The sequence below is a fragment of the Salvelinus alpinus genome, chromosome 3, assembly GCF_045679555.1.
Source record: "Salvelinus alpinus chromosome 3, SLU_Salpinus.1, whole genome shotgun sequence".
Taxonomy (NCBI): domain Eukaryota; kingdom Metazoa; phylum Chordata; class Actinopteri; order Salmoniformes; family Salmonidae; genus Salvelinus; species Salvelinus alpinus.
Genome location: NC_092088.1, coordinates 19,373,529 through 19,399,398, shown reverse-complemented (window position 1 = coordinate 19,399,398; position 25,870 = coordinate 19,373,529). Strand labels below are relative to the sequence as shown.

Sequence of the window (25,870 nt, the reverse complement as noted above, 5' to 3'; positions counted from 1 at the left end):
AGTTAGAAAAGCTAAGGCTAGCTTTTTCAAACAGAAATTTGCATCCTGTAGTACAAACTCAAAAACGTTCTGGGACACTGTAAAGTCCATGGAGAAAAAGAGCACCTCATCCCAGCTGCCCACTGCACTGAGGCTAGGAAACACTGTCAGTACCGATAAATCCACAATAATTGATAATTTCAACAAGCATTTTTCTACGGCTGGCCATGCTTTCCACCTGGCTACCCCTACTCCGGTCAACAGCCCTGCGCTCCCCACAGCAACTCGCCCAAACCTCCCCCACTTCTCCTTCACCCAAATCCAGATAGCTGATGTTCTGAAAGAGCTGCAAAATCTGGACCCCAACAAATCAGCCGGGCTAGACAATCTGGACCCTCTCTTTCTAAAAGTATCTGCCGAAATTGTTGCAACCCCTATTACTAGCCTGTTCAACCTCTCGTATCGTCTGAGATTCCCAAAGATTGGAAAGCTGCGGCAGTCATCCCCCTCTTCAAAGGAGGAGACACTCTAGACCCAAACTGCTACAGACCTATATCTATTCTACCCTGCCTTTCTAAGGTCTTTGAAAGCCAAGTGAACAAACAGATTACCGACCATTTCGAATCTCACCGTATCTTCTCCGCTATGCAATCTGGTTTCAGAGCTGGTCATGGGTGCACCTCAGCCACGCTCAAGGTCCTAAACGATATCATAACCGCCATCGATAAGAGACATTACTGTGCAGCCGTATTCATCAACCTGGCTAAGGCTTTTGACTCTGTCAATCACAGCATTCTTATTGGCAGACTCAACAGCCTTGGTTTCTCAAAATGATTGCCTCGCTTGGTTCACCAACTACTTCTCCGATAGAGTTCAGTATGTCAAATCGGAGGGCCTGTTGTCCAGACCTCTGGCAGTCTCTATGGGGGTGCCACAGGGTTTTAAATCTCGGGCCGACTCTCTTCTCTGTAGACATCAATGATGTCGCTCTCGCTGCTGGTGATTATTTGATACACCTCTACGCAGACGACACCATTCTGTATACCTCTGGCCCTTCGTTGGATACTGTGTTAACTAACCTCCAGATGAGCGTCAGTGCCATACAACTCTCCTTCCGTGGCCTCCAACTGCTCTTAAATGCAAGTAAAACGAAATGCATGCTCTTCAACCGATCGCTGCCCACACCTGCTCGCCCGTCCAGCATCACTACTCTGGACGGTTCTGACTTAGAATATGTGGACAACTACAAATACCTAGGTGTCTGGTTAGACTGTAAACTCTCCTTCCAGACTCACATTAAACATCTCCAATCCAAAATTAAATCTAGAATCGGCGTCCTATTTCGCAACAAAGCATGTTTCACTCATGCTGCCCGACATACCTCGTAAAACTGACCATCCTACCGATCCTCGACTTCGGCGATGTCATTTACAAAATAGCCTCCAACACTCTACTCAACAAATTGGATGCAGTCTATCACAGTGCCATCCGTTTTGTCACCAAAGCCCCATATACTACCCACCACTGCGACCTGTACACTCTCGTTGGTTGGCCCTCGCGTCATACTCGTCGCCAAACCCACTGGCTCCAGGTCATCTACAAGTCTCTGCTAGGTAAAGCCCCGCCTTATCTCAGCTCACTGGTCACCATAGCAGCACACACCCGTAGCACGCGCTCCAGCAGGTATATCTCACTGGTCACCCCCAAAGCCAATTCTTCCTTAGGCCGCCTCTCCTTCCAGTTCCCTGCTGCCAATGACTGGAACGAACTGCAAAAATCTCTGAAGCTGGAGACTCTTACCTCCCTCACTAGCTTTAAGCACCAGCTGTCAGAGCAGCTCACAGATCACTGCACCTGTACATAGCTCATCTGTAAATAGCCCATCCAATCTACCTCATCCCCATACTGTATTTATTTAGCTCCTTTGCACCCCAGTATCTCAACTTGCACATTCATCTTCTGCACATCCTACCATTCCAGTGTTTAATTTCTATATTGTAATTACTTTGCCACCATGGCCTATTTATTGCCTTACCTCTCTTATCCTACCTCATTTGCACATGCTGTATATAGATTTTTCTACTGTATTATTGATTGTATGTTTGTTTATTCCATGTGTAACTCTGTGTTGTTGTATGTGGCCAACTGCTTTGCTTGATCTTGGCCAGGTCGCAGTTGCAAATGAAAACTAGCCTACCTGGATAAATAAAGGTGAAATAAAATAAAATATGTAGCGAACGACAGATCAGTGGAAGAATTTAGTGTTTCGTCAGGCTAAGATATATGGGATCATGCCTCTGTTTATGTCTTAATGTAATCATCCACTGAAAATAAATGTATGAATGTATCCATGATTGATTGATTTTTATTTGCCAGTGAAAAAAATACATATATAGTACATACATTTTAAAAACGTGACTAATTTCCATTGTGGTCTCATTCATCCTGTGTGCCCATTCATTTATAATCATGGTTCACTGTCTACTTTAAATGAATGTAGTGTCAAAGCCTGTTGATTTAGCCTGCAAGCACTAACGGCAGTAGGCTAGATGGCAGTAGTGAGATCCAGATAATGTTTTTGAGTAATATCAATGCATGTTATACAGCAACCTGTTAGACTGTGTCTGCCTACAGACCATTTCAGTAGGCTACGCGTTATACAATGCGTTACATACTAAAATGTTGGTCATCGCAACAGTGATTCTGGTAAATAAATGGCCTACCTGGTTGTGTCTCGCGGTTCTGTCTGTCGTTGCTCAATGATGATGACCTTTGAACCGCGTTACCCAGAAAACACCGCGCTGTCGGCTTCAGTAGGTTAGAGTTGGGCTGTCGTATCTGTCTTACTACTAATCTTGGTTAAGATGTTGTCTTACATTTGGGTCAGTTATTGTGAAATGCGTTGCTATCAGCACATATAAAGCATTCACGTTCTCAGTCAGTCGTTCTTTCTACCGTGGTGTGTGTATGAGCGGCGTTGCCGACAAGACAAAGCCCGTGCTGGATTGTTGCGGAGGGCTGAATAACGTGGATTACAGTAAGGTACACGAGTGAGTGGGTGATACATATGGTACTCGTGTGTGCGCATGACATTCAGAGAGAGCAAAAATTGGGATGGTATACTCTACAACTAACTATCGTTGATTTGTTGTCACATGTTCAAATCTTTGAAGCGTCATTCGCCACACAGTAACCCGTTTTAGACAAAGAATGTATCGAAACGAATGAATTGCCACGCAACCGCTATAACGTGACATCGACCGTTATTATCTATGACAGAGACAATGTGCAGTGCACACTGCGCAGTGTTGCATTCCGTGAGTGTATGTGAGATGTGACCGAGTTGGTTTAGCAACAACACAGTGCATAACACGTTTAGGTAGTAGGCTTCAGTGTCGCCATGGTGTAGCTGCTGGAGAGTTGTGGGTCTGACAGCTCACAAATAATATTATAGCCTCTGCTTCTGAATATTGCTAGAGCCTGCATGGCTGGACCGTCTCTGGGTATCACTTTGCAACCTGGACTCCGGGGTTAGATGTAACATAGTAAATCAGGGACACTCAAACTAGAATGAAATGTTACATTTAGTAAGCTATGTATTAAAGGTAACGTGATATTTTCTAAATTACAATTTGTACAATATGTTACACATTTTCAATATGTATGATATGTTACAAACTCCAATTTGTTGTGGCTAATGCTAATGTTAGCTAGGTGGCTAACATTTATTGGGTTAGGGAAAGGGTTAACTAACATGCTAAGTAGTTGCAAAGTAGCTAAAAAGTAGTAAGTAGTTGCTAAAATGCTAAAGTTGTCCGTGATGAGATTTGAACATCCAACCTTTGGGATGCTAGACGTTTGCATTATACCCTCACCCGTCCATCACGAACAACCATCCTCCTGACGTTTGCGTTATACTCCCCCCCGACCTTCTGTCTATTGTTACGTTTGGTATGGTTACATGTCATACTAATTTGAGGTCATGAATTTTCGTTTACGATGCTACGTCTAGCCTATGAGACCAGCCTGCACTTTAGCCTTTTTTATTTTTTTATTTAACCTTTATTTAACCAGATAGGCCAGTTGAGAACAAGTTCTCATTTACAACTGCGACCTGGCCAAGATAAAGCAAAACACTGCGACAAAAACAACAACACCGAGTTACACATGGGATAAACAAACGTACAGTCAATAACACAAACAAAAATCTGTATACAGTGTCTGCAAATGAGGTAAGGCAATAAATAGGCCATAGTGGTGAAGTAATTACAATTTAGCAATTAACACTGGAGTGATAGATGTGCAGATGAGGATGTGCAAGTATAAATACTGGTGTGCAAAAGAGCAGAAAAAACAAATATGGGGATGAGGTAGGTTTAATGTCTACTTATAAACTGGCTACCTATTTAATCATGTAACCACTAGCCTCTTACATGATTAACAAAGGATTAGCCTACTGTCCTTCATAGTACAATGGTTTTGAATCTTGTTAATGACCACCAAGTGATATCTAGACTAATGCTTTACAAACAACCAGTGGATAAGAAATATCTGATAATGGTTTGGTTATAAGCAGACCTTGAACTGAAGTATTAGCCCACCTGCTTAGACCATCGTTTCCTACAACATGTTGGAAATGTAGGCTACATTTATTAGTGCAAATTATAGCGGGTGTTTAACAGAGATTCAAACCAGTAACACTTGCAGGTGGGTACACATGGTCAACTGATGTACTGTAGGCTACTTAATTCAGTATCACCACAGAGTAGGCTTGGACATGACCAGTTCAAGTGGGTTGCTGGCCTTTGCAGGCTAGGTCATTGTGTCTATGTGGGGGCGTCAAAAGCTCTTTTCAAAATGAAAAATAAAGCGTTTGCCTTGTGGTAATGGAACTCTAAACTTGACTGAACCCTGGCCCCTCTCCTCCGCCATTCCAAGCCCAGTTCAAAGTCGGGTATGTCTAAAAACAACAAGTATCAGGTGAGGAAGGCACTATGCCTCACAGTGTGGGGAAACCCAAACAAGCAGCGACGTTTGTTCATGTTTGAATTGGAGGTGGACATGGTGTCACTACTCTGTCGTGCAATGGTCTTGGGTTTGCAATAAAAAAAATATATACAGTACCAGTCAAAAGTTTGGACACCTACTCATTCAACGTTTAAAATAATAATAAAATGTGTGTATATTAACTGGTGTGCCTTGTTAAAAGTTAATTTGAGGAATTTCTTTCCTTCTTAGTGCATTTGAACCAATCAGCTGTGACAAGGTAGGGGTGGTATACAGACGAGAGCCCTGTTTTGTAAAAGACCAAGTCCATATTATGGCAAGAACAGCTCAAATAAGCAAAGAGAAATGACGGTCCATCATTACTTTAATACATTAAGGTCAGTCAATCCGGAAAATGTCAAGAACTTTGAAAGTGTCTTCAAGTGCAGTCGCAAAAACCATCAAGCGCTATCATGAGGACCGCCACAGGAAAGGAAGACCAAGAGTTACCTCTGCTGCAGATAAGTTCCTTAGAGTTACCAGCCTCAGAAATTGCAGCCCAAATAAATACTTCACAGAATTCAAGTAACAGACACATCTCAACATCAACTGTTCAGAGGAGACTGCGTGATTCAGGCTTTCATGGTCAAATTGCTGCAAAGACGCCACTACTAAAGGACACCAATAAGAAGAGACTTGCTTTGGCCAAGAAACACGATCAATGGACATTAGACTGGTGACAATCTGTCCTTTAGTCTGATGAGTCCAAAGTTTAGAATTTTGCTTCTAATCGCCATATCTTTGTGAGACGCAGAGTAGGTGAATGGATGATCTCTGCATGTGTGGTTCCCACACAACACATTGAATTATTGAACAATTCCATATTATTGAACAATTACATTTCATTTATTTTCTTAACTAGTAAACCTACACATTCTGAACAATTATAGTTTAAGCTGTGTATTGGTAGTTAGTTAACATGCTACCTAACTGATCAACAATAAGAGGTACAAGCTAATAACAAGGCATGTATGCTATGTTTTTGAACAAGCAACTTAACTTCACTAGGGTAGGGGGCAGCATTCGGAATTTTGGATGAAAAGCATGCCCAAATTAAACTGCCTGCTACTCAGCCATAAACGCTAGAATATGCATATAATTAGTAGATTTGGATAGAAAACACTCTGAAGTTTCTAAAACTGTTTGAATGATGTCTGTGAGTATAACAGAACTCATATGGCAGGCAAAAACCTGATAAAAAATCCAACCAGGAAGTGGGAAATCTGAGGTTTGTAGTTTTTCAAGTCATTGCCGATCGAATATACAGTGTCTATGGGGTCATATTGCCCTTCCTAAGGCTTCCACTAGATGTCAACAGTCTTTAGAACCTTGTTTGATGCTTCTACTGTGAAGGAGGGGGGAATGGGAGCTGAATGAGTCAGAGGTCTGCCAGTGTGACATGAGCTGATCACGCACGCTCACGTGAGAGTTAGCTTGCGTTCCATTGCATTTCTACAGACAAAGGAATTCTCCGGTTGGAAAATTATTGAAGATTTATGATAAAAACATCCTAAAGATTGATTCTATACTTCGTTTGACATGTTTCTATGAACTGTAATATGACTTTTCGGCTGAACTTTCGCCTGGACTTGCCTGCGCCTCGTGAGTTTGGATTGTGTACTAAATGCGTGAACATAAAGGAGGTATTTGGACATAAATGATGGACTTTATCGAACAAATCAAACATTTATTGTGGAACTGGGATTCCTGGGAGTGCATTCTGATGAAGATCATCAAAGGTAAGTGAATATTTATAATGCTATTTTTGACTTCTGTTGACTCCACAACATGGCGGATATCTGTATGGCTCGTTTTTGTGTCTGAGCGCTGTACTCAGATTATTGCATGGTGTCCTTTTTCCATAAAGTTTTTTTGAAATCCGACACAGCAGTTGCATTAAGGAGACGTGGATCTAAAATTCCATGCATAACAGTTGTATCTTTTAGCAATGTTTATTATGAGTATTTCTGTAAATTGATGTGGCTCTCTGCAAAATCACCGGATGTTTTGGAACTACTGAACATAACGCGCCAATGTAAACTGAGATTTTTGGATATAAATATGAACTTTACCGAACAAAACATACATGTATTGTGTAACATGAAGTCCTATGAGTGTCATCTGATGAAGATCATCAAAGGTTAGTGATTAATTCTATCTCTATTTCTGCTGTGTGTGACTCCTCTCTTTGGCTGGAAAAATGGCTGTGTTTTTCTGTGACTTGGCTCGGACATAACATAATCGTTTGGTGTGCTTTCGTCGTAAAGCCTTTTTGAAATCGGACACTGGCTGGATTTACAACAAGTGTATCTTTAAAATGGTGTAAAATACTTGTATGTTTGAGGAATTTAAATTATGGGATTTCTGTTGTTTTGAATTTGGTGCCCTGCAGTTTCACTGGCTGTTGACGAGGTGGGACGCGTCCCACATACCCAAGTGAGGTTAACTCAAATAATGATGTGTGCGCTAGGCAGCTCTCTCCAGGTTGTTGTGCTTCTTGGCTGGCTAGCTGCTCAATGGTTTCCTCCAGATATTGCCACTGTTCTCGCTCACACTGCAGTGCACACTGCCACCATCAGCTGTGTGTCTCCGCCAGTTCCAGAAAGTCCACTCCTTGCATACGTACTGTAAGTATGATGAATCATAGATTGGCAATGGAATCCTCATCTTCACTGTCCAACTGCATTGTCACGGAGCTGAAATCCAGCAGAAGAGAATGGAGTGGCCTTTAAGCTGTATGCTGCTATGGTGCCAAACTGCTGCAGAACTTCACTTGGTAGTTTATGCTGGTAACAGGTATCACCAGCCAGCTTCAGTCCATACCGCACCAGGAGTATGGACTTGAGAGTGTGCAGTGACATTCTATTTCTAAACTTTGACTTGACCACACTCATTTGGTTGAACAGCCATTCAACCTCCGCATTTGGGTTTGGCAAGGAGAGGGCAGCGAGTGCAGCTTTGCACAGTTCTTCAAATGGATTTGACCCGGAAGAGTCCGTGTAGTTATTGACTTCACTCCAAAACTCGACTGTATTTTCAGTTGAGTCCCACCTAAACCGATGGATGTTTCTCCATTGGGAAACAATTATATAAATTGTTTGGAGCTAGTACCCCAGTAACTACACTACTTTAATAATTTCAGTGGTGCCTTTATTGTGAATTAGCGTTTCCTTAACACTGAACAAGGCCATGTGTTGCAAGGCTTCTAGGTTGTCTGGGAGCGTTGCTTGCAGCTCCTTGCTTAAAACAACAATGTAGTTGATGCACTGTCCCCGAATGACCTTATTGTCCTCTGGCGCAAGACTGAGTTGGTACACCGTGCTCTCGAAAAGGTACCCAAGGTATGGTGATTGACTGAGATGTCCATCAATGGCATCCTTCAGCACATCAATTTTTGCCGTAGGGTTGACTACTCTGCTGCAAATTGATGTTAAGAGGTGTACCAGATTGTCCAAAAGCTTGACAGGATCTGTTTTCTCTCCCTCAAATGACTTCACTGCAACTTGTACGTCAGACAGGATTGATTTCAAGAATGTCAGGTAAACATAGTTGGTCTTGTACATGTAATGGAGCACATCCGCCATGTAGCAATGCTCACTGGCCTTGGTCAACTCAAAGTGGAGTTTCACTTCTTCCCACTGGCTCAATATACGAGTTACAGGCTCAATCGATAGCCAACGTGTGGCACACACTTTGGTGATCTGCAGGGGTTTCTGGCCATGGCAGAACACAGACAAGCCTGTTTTGCAGGAAATCACGCACAGAACAAGCAGTATGGCTGGTGGCATTGTCATGCTGGAGGGTCATGTCAGGATGAGCCTGCAGGAAGGGTACCACATGAGGGAGGAGGATGTCTTCCCTGTAACGCACAGCATTGAGATTGCCTGCAATGACAACAAGCTCAGTCCGATGATGCTGTGACACACCGCCCCAGACCATGACGGACCCTCCCTCTCCAAATCGATCCCGCTCCAGAGTACAGGCCTCGGTGTACCGCACATTCCTTCGACAATAAACACGAATCCGACCATCACCCCTGGTGAGACAAAACCGCGACCCGTCAGTGAAGAGCACTTTTTGCTAGTTCTGTCTGGTCCAGCCATGGTGGGTTTGTGCCCAGAGGCGACGTTGTTGCCGGTGATGTCTGGTGAGGACCTGCCTTACAACAGGCCTACACGCCCTCAGTCCAGCCTCTCTCAGCCTATTGTGTAAAGTCTGAGCACTGATGGAGGGATTGTGCGTTCCTGGTGTAACTCGGGCAGTTGTTGCCATCCTGTACCTGTCCTGCAGCTGTGATGTTCGGATGTACCGATCCTGTACAGGTGTTGTTACACGTAGTCTGCCACTGTGAGGATGATCAGCTGTCCGTCCTGTCTCCCTGTAGCGCTGTCTTAGGCAATATATTGCAATATATATATATTGCAATATATTGCCCTGGCCATATCTGCAGTCCTTATGCCTCCTTGCAGCATGCCTAAGGCACGTTCATACAGATGAGCAGGGACCCTGGGCATCTTTCTTTTGGTGTTTTTCAGAGTCATCAGAAAGGCCTCTTTAGTGTCCTAAGTTTTCATAACTGTGACCTTAATTGCCTACCGTCTGTAAGCTGTTAGTGTCTTAACGACCATTCCACAGGTGCATGTTCATTAATTGTTTATGGTTCATTGAACAGGCATGGGAAACAGTGTTTAAACCCTTTACAATGAAGATCTGTTTAGTTATTTGGATTTTTAGGAATTATCTTTGAAAGACAGGGTCCTGAAAAAGGGACGTTCCTTTTTTTTCCCTGAGTTTATATTCATTGGGTTTGTCTCGTCGAACCCATACTATTGCTGCTGCAGTCAGCCAACAATGATTTGCAATTTGCTGAAATTGCTGCTGGCCTGCTGCTGCCTGTGCACGTTGCTGTGCACGTTGCTGCTGCTGCTGTGCACGAGCTGAGCGCCTGCTGCTGACTTCACTCTCAATGCACTTTTGCAGCCAGGCACGTGTGATGTGACTGTGTGACAGAGAAAACCGTTTTTGTTTTCTTGCTTGCATTTTAACATTTGAGTCACTTTTCAAAAGTTGCTAAAGGTTCCAAATACATTTTTAAAAGTAGCTAATTTTGTTGCTAGGTGCTGTTTGAAAACAAAGTTGCCAGGGTAGTCTGAAAAGTTGCTAAATCTAGTAACAAAATTGCTACGTTCGCATCACTGGGCCTGTTCTTGCCGTAATATGGACTTGGTCTTTTACCAAATAGGGTATACCATCCCTACCTTGTCACAACACATCTGATTAACTCAAATGCATTAAGAGTAAAGAAATTCCTCAAATTATCTTTCAACAAGGCACACCTGTTAATTGAAATGTGTTCCAGGTGACTACCTCATGAAGCTGTTTGAGAGAATGCCGAGTGTGCAAAGCTGTCATCAAGGCAAAGGGTGGCTACTTTGAAGAATCTCAAATATAACATATATTTTGATTAACACTTTTTTGGTTACTACATGATTCCATATGTGTTATTTCATAGTTTTGATGTCTTCACTATTATTCTACAATGTAGAAAATAGTACAAATAAAGAAAAACCCTTGAATGATTAGGTGTGTCCAAACTTTGAATGGTACTGTATATTATTGTCACATACACCGGATAGGTGCAGTGAAATGTGTTTTACAGGGTCAGCCATAGTAGGACTGTGCCTCTGGAGCAAATTAGGGTTAAGTGCCTTGCTCAAGGGTACATTGACAGATGTACCCTTAGTTACTGGCCCAATGCTCCCGCCACTAGGCTACCTGCCGCCCTATAAATATTCTGCATAAAGCCGTGAATGATATCCAAAATGTATCACATTAGTCATATCAGTCATAATAAAATACTATTTATATACATACAGTTCATTTTCCCTTCTAGAATAGGCCTACAACTCTGTTCATATACTCAAAGAAAACCTCTAGGCACTCATCAGTAAAAAACTCCAAAGGTCAATGTTAAACTGTCTTTTGAACTTTGACATAACGTATGAACATAGAATTCTATTTCTGTGCTTCTGATATTTCTCTGTTTCTATGTCTGTCAGGTGGACATGTCAGTAATGGAGGATGTTCTGAAGCACATAGATGTCTATGACCCCAGGTTCTGTGTTGCTGTCATCGCCATCATCTTCAACCCTTTCTTCTGGAATGTGGTGAGTAATCAAAGCATAGATGTAAAATTCATAGAACAGACATTATTTCCATTCAAATTAGTGTTGATGACTAATGAGTAGCCGATGCATAGAAATATAATTAATAGAATGGACCTTCGCATTCAAATGTTTAGTGGTTGTTCTGGCGTAATTCTATTTATCAAACAACTAGAGCAGTGTTTCCCAACTCCGGTCCTCGAGTACCCCCAGTACATATTGAAAATCAAATAAGTTTATTCATCGCATACACACTTTAACAGATGCTATACAGTTGAAGTCGGAAGTTTACATACACCTTAGCCAAACGTTTCGGGTAGCCTTCCACAAGCATCCCACAATAAGTTGGGTGAATTTGGGCCCATTCCTCCTGACAGAGCTGGTGTAACTGAGTCAGGTTTGTAGGCCTCCTTGCTCGCACACGCTTTTTCAGTTCTGCCAACAAATCTTCTATAGGATTGAGGTCAGGGCTTTGTGATGGCCACTCCAATACCTTGACTTTGTTGTCCTTAAGCCATTTTGCCACAACTTTGAAAGTATGCTTGGGGTCATTGTCCATTTGGAAGACCCATTTACGACCAATCTTTAACTTCATAACTGATGTCTTGAGATGTTGCTTCAATATATCCACATAATTGTCCATCCTCATGATGCCATCTATTTTGTGAAGTGCACCAGTCCCTCCCGCAGCAAAGCACCCCCACAACATGATGCTGCCACCCCCGTGCTTCACGGTTGGGATGGTGTTCTTCGGCTTGCAAGCATCCCCCTTATTCCTCCAAACATAACGATGATCATTATGGCCAAACAGTTATATTTTTGTTTCATCAGACCAGAGGACATTTCTCCAAAAAGTACGATCTTTGTCCCCATGTGCAGTTGCAAACCGTAGTCTGGCTTTTTTATGGCGGTTTTGGAGCAGTGGCTTCTTACTTGCTGAGAAGCTTTTCAGGTTATGTCGATATAGGACTTGTTTTACTGTGGATATAGATACTTTTGTACCTGTTTCCTCCAGCATCTTCACAAGGTCCTTTGCTGCTGTTCTGGGATTGATTTGCATTTTTCGCACCAAAAGTACGTTCATCTCTAGGAGACAGAACGCATCTCCTTCCTGAGCGGTATGATGGCTGCGTGGTCCCATGGTGTTTATACTTGCGTACTATTGTATGTACAGATGAACCTGGTACCTTCAGGCATTTTGGAATTGCTCACAAGGATGAACCAGACTTGTGGAGGTTTACACTTTTTTTTCTGAGGTTTTGGCTGATTTCTTTTGATGTTCCCATGATGTCAAGCAAAGAGGCACTGAGTTTGAAGGAAGGCCTTGAAATACATCCACAGGTACACCTCCAATTGACTCAAATGATGTCAATTAGCCGATCAGAAGCTTCTAAAGCCATGACATCATTTTGGGGAATTTCCCAAGCTGTTTAAAGGCACAGTCAACTTAGTGTATGTAAACTTCTGACCCACTGGAATTGTGATGCAGTGAAATAATCTGTAAACAATTGTTGGAAAAATGACTTGTGTCATGCACAAAGCAGATGTCCTAACCGACTTTCCAAAACTATAGTTTGTTAACAAGAAATTTGTGGAGTGGTTGAAAAACGAGTTTTAATGACTCCAAACTAAGTGTATGTAAACTTCCAACTTCAACTGTAGCTGGTGCAGCGAAATGCTTTTGTACAATTTGCCGCCTACATTCCTGTAATATGAACCATTCAAATCAATAATTCCATAGTGTCCTATTGACCTCACAACGGCTTTTCAAATGATGGTAGTCCAAAAAACTGCATCTATTGATTATCCCAGCTGATCGTCATCACGTATGGCTTATCTATAATTTATGGCCTACACGACTTGCAAGGAGATGGGTATTTGATTCAAATTGAGGTATACATTTTCCTATATACAAAATTACATTCACATTGAGCACGCTCGCTCGCTGGCTCGAGGGTGTTTTTTTCCCTGGCTTGGAAATGACTCAAATTATAAAACTGTTAGTAATTTGAACATGTAGGCTAATAATATGATATCAGTGCCCAACAAAAATTGGACAGTGAACATAGTATTTACTATGGAGGGAGCGGAAAGTCCGTATTGCCCAGCGACAGCCCCGAAACCTGAAGGTCTGTATGGAGGAGTGGGCCAAAATCCCTGCTGCAGTGTGTGCAAACCTGGTCAAGAACTACAGGAAACGTATGATCTCTGTAATTGCAAACAAAGGTTTCTGTACCAAATATTAAGTTCTGCTTTTCTGATGTATCAAATACTTATGTCACGCAATAAAATGTCACGCAATAAAATGCATGTGATTTTCTGGATTTTTGTTTTAGATTCCGTCTCTCACAGTTGAAGTGTACCTATGATAAAAATTACAGACCTCTACATGCTTTGTAAGTAGGAAAACCTGCAAAATCGGCAGTGTATCAAATACTTGTTCTCCCCACTGTATATGAGAGAGAGAGAGCTCCCTGCGTGTGAAGTCTAACCTATACATATGGTACTGTAGAGACCTCTGTCCAAATGGACACACAAACTCCTCATTCCCCATTAACTGAACGGCCTTCCACAGCCTCACTGAATTATCTCCAGCGTTGCTTAGCAGAGGGAGACCTTTTCCATCACTCTTCTCTTCTTCCCTTTCTTCCATCCATGTTCTTCAAGTACATTGTATATTTTCTTCTGTTCCCTGCAGATGGTAGGAACTGAGGTAGCGAGTTAAAATGCATTGTGAGTCATATTCGCCAATATAGCCTAGTTTAAAAAGTCCTAAGATTTAAGGTACAGAGACAAATAAAGAGCATGTACTAAGTTATGTTGGGCAAGCTCCTTCTCTTTCTTGGAATGGTACAACCTGATCCGTGTATTTACATGGCTTTGGGTACAGCCTGTCTTGAGAAATCTCCATCCTTTCACCAATCCTGATTGCTATGTCATCAATCCACCATGGCCCGCTGTCACACAGACTCCGAGACAGATGAGTCTCTCATGGCGAGGGTGACGTTTGTGTGTGTGTGTGTGTCCACATTGTTGCGTGCATGCCTGTGTGTGTGCGAGTCTCTCCAGCCAGGGAACACTTGCGCCTCTCTGTTAAGCATGGGGGGGGGGGCAGAACAGCGAAGGTACAGTAACACTGTGGTCCTTGTATCGTGCGGCGAGTCTTCTGGAGCCTTCTCGTCCTGCACGGCGGTGCTCGTTGCATAACGACTAATGAAGGTGAGCACAGAACGCTGTGTTCCCCCCTGAAACCAAGACTTGGAGAGATTTGTTCCCACTGACACCCCTTGTGCATCTCATACATAATTTAGATGCATGAAGACGCACCAATACACGTGAAATAAAAACATAATATACAAGCACAGAACACACATGTAAACGCATGGGCACACACACTCTCGCTCTCTAGCGAAGTCAGGACGTACCCAACCCCACCTAGCTATCACTGATGGCTGACCTTTATACACTGTGCAGGATGCACCATGTGTATGTTCAAGGCCTTCTCCTTCCCCACCCCCTGTCCCTACCACCAACAGCTGGGAGAATAGTCTGGCTGGTTCTCTGTGTGCTGAGCAGCGGTTGTACTATTCAGGGTTATGATATTCTTGGTGTACCACATCGAAGCTGTTTTGCTGATGTTCTTGTCTTAGCTCATCAAAGCAGCACGTTGAGCTCCTTTGTCTTGTCTCTATACCAGAGGTTTAGGGTTACTGTGAATGGAAGGTGATACACCGCAGCCGCACCGCCGTGATAGGTGTGTGTGCGTGCGTGTTTCAAAGAATTATCACGGTTAGGCGAAGTGCCACTTATTTCTTAAAGAAACTACACTGAACAAAAATATACACGGAACATGTAAAGTGTTGGTCCCATGTTTCATGAGCTGAAATAAAAGATAACAGAAATGTTCCATACTCACAAAAAGCTTATTTCGCTTACGTTTTGTGCACATTTGTTTTTATACATCCCTGATAGTGAGCATTTCACCTTTGCCAAGATAATCCATCCACCTGACAGGTGTGGCATATTAAGAAGCTGATTAAACAGCATGATCATTACACAGGTGCACCTTGTGCTGGGGACAATAAAAGTTTACTCTTAAATGTGCAGTTTTGTAACAGAACTCAATGCCACAGATATTTCAAGTTTTGAAAGAGCGTGCAATTTGCAATCTGACTACAGGAATGTCCACCAGAGCGGTTGCCAGAGAATTGAATGTTAATTTCTCTACCATAAGCCACCTCCAATCTTGTTTTAGAGAATTTGGCAGTACTTCCAACTGGCCTCACAACCGCAGACCACGTGTAACCACGCCTATGATTAAGAAGTTGGAGTTCTTATCTGTCTGCGTTAACAAGGACAACACACAGGTCTTTCCATCATTGTATGATCATTGTATGATTTTGTTGTGTAAAAATGAACTCAAGTTTACGGACAGTATCAAATGTGATATAGCGAAGCACTTGAGTGTTTTGGGTGCGCAATTACACAGGTACTTTCCCGAAACGGATGACACGAAAAACTGGATTCATTATCCCTTTCATGCCCTGCCTCCAGTCCACTTATCGATATCTGAACAAGAGAGCCTCATCGAAATTGCAACAAGCGGTTCTGTGAAAAGAGAGTTTAATCAGAAACCACTGCCAGATTTCTGGATTGGGCTGCGCTCAGTGTATCCTGCCTTGGCAAAGCGTGCTGTTAAGGCACTGATGCCCTTTGCAACCACATACCTACAGTTGAAGTCGGAAGTTTACATACAACTTAGCCATATACATTTAAACTCAGTTTCCCACAATTCCTGACATTTAATCCTAATAAAAAATTCCCTGTCTTAGGTCTGTTAGGATCACCACTTTATTTTAAGAATGTGAAATGTCAGAGTAATAGTAGAGAGAATGATTTATTTATATAGCTTTTATATAGCTTTTATTTCTTTCATCACATTCCCAGTGGGTCAGAAGTTTACATACACTCAATTCGTTTTTGGTAGCATTGCCTTTAAATTGTTTAACTTGGGTCAAACGTTTCGGGTAGCCTTCCACAAGCTTCCCACAATAAGTTGGGTGAATTTTGGCCCATTCCTCCTGACAGAGCTGGTGTAACTGAGTCAGGTTAGTAGGCCTCCTTGCTCGCACACGCTTTTCAGTTCTGCCAACAAATTTTCAATATGATTGAGGTCAGGGCTTTGTGATGGCCACACCAATACCTTGACTTTGTTGTCCTTAAGCCATTTTGCCACAACTTTGGAAGTATGCTTGGGGTCATTGTCCATTTGGAAGACCCATTTGCGACCAAGCTTTAACTTCCTGACTGATGTCTTGAGATGTTGCTTCAATAGATCCACATCATTTTCCTGCCTCATGATGCCATCTATTTTGTCAAGTGCACCAGTCCCTCCTGCAGCAAAGCACCCCCACAACATGATGCTGCCACCCCCGTGCTTCAGGGTTGGGATGGTGTTCTTCAGCTTGCAAGCCTCCCCCTTTTTCCTCCAAACATAACGATGGTCATTATGGCCAAACAGTTATATTTTTGTTTCATCAGACCAGAGGACATTTCTCCAAAAAGTACAATCTTTGTCCCCATGTGCAGTTGCAAACCGTAGTCTGGCTTTTTGATGGCGGTTTTGGAGCAGTGGCTTCTTCCTTGCTGAGCAGCTTTTCAGGTTATGTCGATTTAGGACTTGTTTTACTGTGGATATAGATACTTTTGTACCCGTTCCTCCAGCATCTTCACAAGGTCCATTGCTGTTGTTCTGGGATTGATTTGCACTTTTCGCACCAAAGTACGTTCATCTCTAGGAGACAGAACGCGTCTCCTTCCTGAGCGGTATGATGGCTGTGTGGTCCCATGGTGATTATACTTGCATACTACAGTTTGTACAAATGAACGTGGTACCTTCAGGCGTTTGGAAATTGCTCCCAAGGATGAACCAGACTTGTGGAGGTCTACAATTTTTTTTCTGGGGTCTTGGCTGATTTCTTTAGATTTTCCCATGATGTCAAGCAAAGAGGCACTGAGTTTGAAGGAAGGCCTTGAAATACATCCACAGGTACACCTCCAATTGACTCAAATGATGTCAATTAGCCAGGACAGGCATCTACACAGACCGGTGCTCTATAGCCAATCAGAACTACAGCAGGCCTTTATACAAACAAGCCATTTGCCACACGGCCTGCCATCATGCACTTTGAACTGGACTGTGTTTACAGGCAGTTGCAACAGCCTGATTTTAGATCATTAGAACGCATTCGCCAAAAGCCACAAAATACACCTGAATGGATTTCTGCAAATATGTAAACACCATGGGAGTCTTCTTACATTTGAACATTTTGCTGATTAACAATGGGGAATTGTAGCCTCCTCGTCCTTCTGCAGATTGCCTGCCAATGCATGCTTGTCCCTACCAAGCACCCAAGCTAACTGGCTAAAGTTGGCTATCCTGACACGCATGCGAGAACACTTCACTCTGACCATTTACTCGCCGTAGCAGAGCTGGTTAGGATGTTTACATGTAATCTATAGCGTTCTTGATTAACTATGACTTTTTTTTCTTACGTTTACTGACACTTGTCATATTCAGCGGGTGTTGCGCGTTCGTAAAAGTATCTTTAGTTCTGCGCTCTGACACACTTAGACAAGAGTGCTCTGAAATCAGAGTAGATAGCCAGTGTGAATTTGCAAACGCAAGAGATATCCTAACTGCATAAGTCGTTCAAGTTCTTGCTAGCTATCCAAATGACACCTGCATCTTTAGCTGTGTATAGTCACCAAAAAACAATGAGGGGAAAAAGTCAGTCACTCACCACTTCCTCCTAGCAGCTAGCTAGCTAGGCTCTGTGTTTTTAGCTTGCTACATAGATACGCTAGCCTATTAGCCACGTTATGACTGACTTGTGATCATTGCTCTTGCTAGTTTGATTGTATTGACAGTGTTAGTTACATTTGTCCGTTTTTGTCCAGAATTTTGAGTCATTGAACTGAAACAGTGCACCCCCGAATGGAGGCAGCAAACAATGTACCAGGCCAGCTGTGATTTACAACCTGATAGCAATATTTTTTGGACTACCAAGAAATGTATTGGTGAATTTATATTAATCATGCATTGAACTGCGTCTATCTATTCTTCCAACAATGCCTTAGTGTATGTCACGGAATGTTGAGTCAAACAGAACCTAATTTTTAAACCTCTTATAAAGTTGGTTTTGTAGCATAAACTGTGAATTTGATATAGTTGACTAACTTCATGATTGTGTGTTTGTTTCATATCTGCAAAGTAGTTCAAACGCTTTTAGATCCACTTTAAACTTCAGGTCACCAATAACTTTGTGTGCTAAAATGCTTTTTGCAATGGGAAGTAATAGGTGTACATTTTGATTAGGAAATGTTTCATGGTTGTGTTCTTGTTTTCTTATGATTGGGACCTCCTGGCTTATTATGTCAGAGTTTATGGACTGCTTAGGCTGATTGAAAGACTGCTGTCTTTCCATCAGCCTTATGTAGTGGTGCCTGGAGAAGTGGGAGTACTCTAATTTTGCAAAAAAGTTCCCTGACGGCCCTCCCAGTGGAAGGGCACCCTGTGTGAAAAATTCGTTTTTTTTTCTTCAGATTTTCCCTTTCAAAATTCTTAGTTAAAAAAAATATAATAATAATAATTTAACCAACACCTCAGACAATTTTTTCAATACCTGGTTTGCGTACCCATTGTTGCCTCAGTTAGCATTTACTGGTAGATATCATACGTTAAAATGCATTTTCTACCCTACCTGGCTACCAATGTAATTCTTCTGTGAGCTGCTCCATGCGTAATGTATAAGTCGTATACCTCCACTAAACTACTTTGATTCGCATCAGTAGGGATTAAGAAGTGAGTATAAGCAATGCCCACTGACAAAAAAAGTGGGTATACGGCTTATACCTGCATATACCTTCCACTGCACCACTGGCCCTTTGTGTTTTGCAAAAAGTGCACTTCCCTACATGAGTGAGCTAGTATTACGCTTGCTGTCCTTTCAGAATCACGAACCTGTCACACACTGAAGGCCTATAGGTTCGCCACTGTGCAAACATGTCTATAATAGATATAAAGGCTGTTAAGATATTGCTTCAAGAAAGGAGTGTATATATTTGGCCTGGCAAAGCGGTTTTATGCTCTGACTGAATGGAAGCTGATAATTCTGACATGAAGAAATTACGAGTCTTCACTATGGAGACTGAGTCAAATGTTTCCGACGCCGAGACAAGACTTAGACACTCAATATGTAGTCTGGAGACCGCTCTCTAGTACTTCAACACTGATTCTGTCCATAGCTGTATACCATATAGTTAAAAGCCTCTCCCAACTTCTCTCTGTTACTCGCCTGTTTTTCCTGCCCATCCCCCTCCTCTCTTCACTCTGTTTTTCGCCCTCTATTTTTCCCAACCCATTTCTTTCACAGTTCCTTAGTTTACATATCAAAGCAATCAGTGTTGGAAGTTAATTCAATGAAACTGAACAAATTGATAGTTGTCTATTGGATAACATGCTGAAAGAAGTCATCTGTTTTTAAGGGCATGCCTTCAACACATTTGCAGAGACCGAGGATCTGCCCCAGGTTTTGCAGTTAGGAGGACAACATGACACGTTTATCTGGGCTGGTTATGTAAATGCACGCCCTTAACATGCATTATCAGCTGTTTATATAACGCTTTTATCTTTTAGACTCAGATGTAATATTGAAACACCTAAACAATATTGCCTTTTGAGTGATTTCCCCCGTCAACTGGTTGATAACAATAACACTTGGCACACTAAATGTCATGAAAGCGGTCATAGTTTGTCGGAATTTGTTTTGTAGCAACTAATGGTATTCTTCTAATACTAGAGTAGAGAGTTTTGGGCTAGCAGCACCAAGCCCTGGTGGTCTCTGAAGTTTGCAGCCAGTTCTTCAGGTCTTTTTTGGTGGGTCACTCAGATCTTTTTTGCCAGTCATTCATATCTGTTGTTCAGAAAATCTTAACACAAGAAACAAATTCAGCGAAACTCTCACCATATAAGTAGAGACAAAGAGGTAGAGAAATATAAACCAACTTGAGAGGTTCTGACTGTGAGAGAACATTCTAGAATTCTATTGAATCGGTACAGCACGCGTCCTCTCTCTCTGTGAGAATAACCTAAAAGCATTCAAGTGGGGCTGCGGGAAAGGCGAAAATAAAAACTCAGACAGAGGCTATTCAATAGATCTTTTATATAATTTCAGAGAAAAGGGTAGAAAGGGTAGAGCTTCTTTTCACAAACATCTTACCCAACTTTTCTTTAGCCTATAAATGTCCACTGGCCTTCAATTGAAAGTAAGATATTCTGAGCACTTATCAAAATTGTGAATGTACAAGGAGGATTTGACACCTGTATAGGGTTTGTTTGAATACCCTTTGGTTGTTGCCTTAGTGTATATAATTTGCTGAGTGCACAAAATATTAGGAACACCTTCCTAATATTGAGTTGCACCCCCTTTTGCCCCCAGAACCGCCTCAATTCGTCGGGGCATGGACTCTACAAGGTGTCGAAAGCATTTCACAGTTAGTACACTGTTGTAGTCAGACATGAGTTAGCTAGTACCACCATAGCTGCATCCAATATTTATTTGTGCCCCAGACATGAGACAAGTTTGTGTGTTCTAGCTGTGCAGAGAAGGGAAGTGAGCTCAGTGAGATATTTCAGCGCTGGTCCTCAATGGCTGCGTCCATTTACCTCTAGTTTGTCGTTCTTTTTAATCAGTGATTTGATAATGACCTGAGTAACTAGGTGTGTGCACTCAAGGCAATCACTGTGACCATAATTAATCATTGCGGGGGAGAAATGATAGTTAGCAGGTCTGTGGTTCATGAGATTTGAGTTGTGCAGCAGCCCAGCCTCAAGGTCTGGACAGGACTGTGTGCCCGCCCTACCCTTTACTGTAGAATTTGCTTACGTTCCTCTGCAGTGGGCTCAGTCAGCCATGTTGACATTGAGGTAATGGCAGGGTCAGCCTGTCCTTCTTCTTCCTTCTTATCTCTCTGACTCTATGGCTAGCTGGTGGCGCTAACATCAACCAGATTACTCAATACTTTTACTGATTACACTCTCTCTCACGACCTCTATTTCGTATCGTCTGAGATTCCCATAGATTGGAAAGCTGTCATCCCCCTCTTCAAAGGGGGAGACACTCTAGACCCAAACTGCTACAGACCTATATCTATGCTATCCTACCCTGCCTTTCTAAGGTCTTCAAAAGCCAAGTTAACAAACAGATTACCGACCATTTCGAATCACACCGTAACAACATTCTTATTGGCAGTCTCAACAGCCTTGGTTTCTCAAAATGATTGCCTCGCCTGGTTCACCAACTACTTCTCAGACAGAGTGCAGTGTGTCAAATCGGAGGGCCTGTTGTCCGGACCTCTGGCAGTCTCTATGGGGGTGCCACAGGGTTCAATTCTCGAGCCGACTCTCTTCTCTGTATACATCGATGATGTCGCTCTTGCTGCTGGTGATTATTTGATCCACCTCTACGCAGACGACACCATTCTGTATACCTCTGGCCCTTCTTTGGACACTGTGTTAACTAACCTCCAGATGAGCTTCAATGCCGTACAACTCTCCTTCCGTGGCCTCCAACTGCTCTTAAATGCAAGTAAAACTAAATGCATGCTCTTCAACCGATCGCTGCCCACACCCGCCCGCCCGTCCAGCATCACTACTTTGGACTGTTCTGACTTAGAATATGTGGACAACTACAAATACCTAGGTGTCTGGTTAGACTGTAAACTCTCCTTCCAGACTCATATTAAGCATCTCCAATCCAAAATTTAATCTAGAATCGGCTTCCTATTTCACAACAAAGCATCCTTCACTCGTGCTGCCAAACACACCCTCGTAAAACTGACCATCCTACCGATCCTCGACTTCGGCGATGTCATCTACAAAATAGCCTCCAACACTCTACTCAACAAATTGGATGCAGTCTATCACAGTGCCATCCGTTTTGTCACCAAAGCCCCATATACTACCCACCACTGCGACCTGTATGCTCTCGTTGGCTGGCCCTCGCTTCATACTCGTCGCCAAACCCACTGGTTACAGGTCATCTACAAGTCTCTGCTAGGTAAAGCCCCGCCTTATCTCAGCTCACTGGTCACCATAGCAGCACACACCCGTAGCACGCGCTCCAGCAGGTATATCTCACTGGTCACCACCAAAGCCAATTCTTCCTTTGGCCGCCTCTCCTTCCAGTTCTCTGCTGCCAATGACTACAACGAACTGCAAAAATCACTGAAGCTGGAGACCCATATCTCCCTCACTAGCTTTAAGCACCAGCTGTCAGAGCAGCTCACAGATCACTGCACCTGTACATAGCCCATCTGTAAACAGCCCATCCAACTACCTCATCCCCATACTGTATTTATTTATTTATTTATCTTGCTCCTTTGCACCCCAGTATCTCTACTTGCATATTCATCTTCTGCACATTCTACCATTCCAGTGTTTAATCGCTATATTGTAATTACTTTTCCACCATGGACTATTTATTGCCTTACCTCCCTTATCCTACCTCATTTGCACATACGGTATATAGTCTTTTTCTACTGTATTATTGATTGTATGTTTGTTTATTCCATGTGTAACTCTGTTGTATGTGTCGAACTGCTTTGCTTTATCTTGGCCAGGTCACAGTTGCAAATGAGAACTTGTTCTCAACTAGCCTACCTGGTTAAATAAATGTCAAATAAAAAAACTGATTACACTCAGGTTACAATGTCAACCAAGCTAGATTCACGACCTAGCATTAGACGATGTTGCCCTTTGCCCCAAAATGACTTTCTACACTGAAATGCAATAGGGTTTTCCCAAACTCGGTCCTCGGGACCCTAATTGCACATTCTTGTTTTTTGCCCAAGCACTACCCAGCTGATTCAACTAATCATCATGATTTGATTATTTGAATCAGCTGTGTAGTGCTAGGGCAAAAAACAAAAAACACCCCTTATCTTCTCTAGGGTATGTGGGACGGTAGCGTCTCACCTCGTCGCCAAATTCAAAACAACAGAAATCCCATAATTTAAATTCCTCAAACATACAAGTATTTTACACCATTTTAAAGATACACTTGTTGTAAATCCAGCCAGTGTCCGATTTCAAAAAGGCTTTACGACGAAAGCACACCAAACGATTATGTTAGGTATGAGCCAAGTCACAGAAAAAGACAGCCATTTTTCCAGCCAAAGAGAGCAGTAACAAAAAGCAGAAATAGAGATAAAATGAATCACTAACCTTTGATGATCTTCATCAGATGACACTCATAGGACTTCATGTTACACAATACATGTATGTTTTGTTCGGTAAAGTTCATATTTATATCCAAAAATCTGAGTTTAGGCGGGACGCTACTGTCTCACTTGGCAAAAAGCCTGAGAAAATGCAGAGCGCCAAATTTAATTAATTACTATGAAAATTACTATAAAATCAAACTTTCCTTAAATCACACATGAAAGATACCAAATTAAAGCTACACTGGTTGTGAATCCAGCCAACATGTCAGAATTCAAATAGGCTTTTCGGCGAAAGCATACGATGCTATTATCTGAGGATAGCACCATAGTAAACAAAGAGAGATAAGCATATTCAACGCTGCAGGCGCGACACAAAACGCAGAAATAAAAATATAATTAATGTCTTACCTTTGATGAGCGTCTGTTGTTGGCACTCCAATATGTCCCATAAACATCACAAATGGTCCTTTTGTTCGATTAATTCTGTCGATATATATCCAAAATGTCAATTTATTTGGCGCCGTGTGATCCAGAAAAACACAGGTTCCAACTTGCTCAAACGTGACGACAAAATATCTCAAAGGTTACCTGTAAACTTTGCCAACAAAATGTCAAACTACTTTTGTAATACAACTTTAGGTATTTTTTAACGTTAATAATCGATCAAATTGAAGACGGGATGATCTGTGTTCAATACAGGATTAAAACCAACTATAGCTAGCCTTCTGGTCTCGCGCCTCTAACAAACAGGACACGTCGAGTGACTCTCTTTCAAGATGGCCATACTTCTTCATTCCACAAAGGAATAACCTCAACCAATTTCTCAAGACTGTTGACATCCAGTGGAAGCGGTAGGAACTGCAAGCATGTCCCTTAGAAATCTGGTTTCCCAATGAAAACTCATTGCAAAGAGAGTGACCTCAACAACAACAAATCTGAATTGTTTGTCCTCGGGGTTTCGCCTGCTAAATAAGTTCTGTTATACTCACAGACATGATTCAAACAGTTTAGAAACTTCAGAGTGTTTTCTATCCAAATCTACTAATAATATGCATATCTTATCTTCTGGGGATGAGTAGCTGGCAGTTTAATTTGGGAATGCTTTTCATCCACAATTCCGAATGCTGCCCCCTACCCTAGAGAAGTTAAGGTTCGCAGGACTGAGTTTGTGAAACGCTGCCACACAGTAACAGCACAGCTTCTCCCATCAAGTTGAAGCTCGAACTGCTCCTGCACATGCTGCACACGGCTCCTGTACAGTCAATGAAAGATATCAAATTCAAATCAAATTTTATTGGCCGCATACACTGTTTAGCAGATGTTATTGCGGTTGTAGCGAAATAATATCTAACAAGTAATATTTTAACAATACACTCATTCTAAAGTTAAAGGAATGAAATTAAGAATATATAAATATTTGTACTAGCAATGTCAGAGTGGCATAGACTAAGACACAGTAGGATATAATATAGTATATACAGTTGAAGTCGGAAGTTTACATACATTTAGGTTGGAGTCATTTAAACTTGTTTTTCAACCACTAAAATTTTTTCTTGTTAACAAACTATAGTTTAGGCAAGTCGGTTAAGACATCTACTTTGTGCATGACACAAGTAATTTTTCCAACAATTGTTTACAGACAGATTATTTCACTTATAATTCACTGTATCACAATTCCAATGGGTCAGAAGTTTACAATACACTAAGTTGACTGTGCCTTTAAACAGCTTGGAAAATGATGTCATGGCTTTAGAAGCTTCTGATAGGCTAATTGACATCATTTGAGTCAATGATGTACCTGTGGAGGTGTACCTGTGGATGTATTTCAAGGCCTACCTTCAAACTCAGTGCCTCTTTGCTTGACATCATGGGAAAATCAAAAATAATCTGCCAAAACCTCTGAAAAACAATTGTAGACATCCACAAGTCTGGTTCATCCTTGGGAGCAATTTCCAAACGCCTGAAGGTACCACGTTCATTTGTACAAACTGTTGTACGCAAGTATAATCACCATGGGACCACGCAGCCATCATACCGCTCAGGAAGGAGACGCGTTCTGTCTCCTAGAGATGAACGTACTTTGGTGCAAAAAGTGCAAATCATTCCCAGAACAACAGCACAGGACCTTGTGAAGATGCTGGAGGAAACGGGTACAAAGTATCTATATCCACAGTAAAACGAGTCCTATATCGACAAAACCTTAAAGGCCACTCAGCAAGGAAGAAGCCACTGCTCCAAAACCGCCATCAGAAAGCCAGACTACGGTTTGCAACTGCACATGGGGACAAAGATCGTACTTTTTGGAGAAATGTCCTCTGGTCTGATGAAACAAAAATAGAACTGTTTGGCCATAATGATCATCGTTATGTTTGGAGTAAAAAGGGGGTGGCTTGCAA

At 42.1% G+C, this 25,870-nt stretch overlaps 1 protein-coding gene across 10 annotated transcripts in view; it reads left to right on the top strand.

Moving 5' to 3' along the window:
- The first annotated feature begins 2,717 nt into the window (after nt 1-2,717).
- The window catches only part of pemt (phosphatidylethanolamine N-methyltransferase), a 101,081-nt gene continuing 77,928 nt past the window's right edge, over nt 2,718-25,870 (top strand). For 2 of the 10 annotated variants that reach the window (XM_071391816.1, XM_071391817.1), the window contains exons 1-2: nt 2,768-3,021; nt 11,085-11,192. In XM_071391816.1, coding sequence (XP_071247917.1) covers nt 2,947-3,021; nt 11,085-11,192 — 183 coding nt within the window. In that variant the 5' untranslated portion in view covers nt 2,768-2,946. Of the gene's footprint in view, nt 3,030-3,231; nt 3,585-11,084; nt 11,193-25,870 lie in introns of those variants that run through there. The other 8 variants (XM_071391821.1, XM_071391823.1, XM_071391819.1 and 5 more) reach the window with 7 other exon arrangements.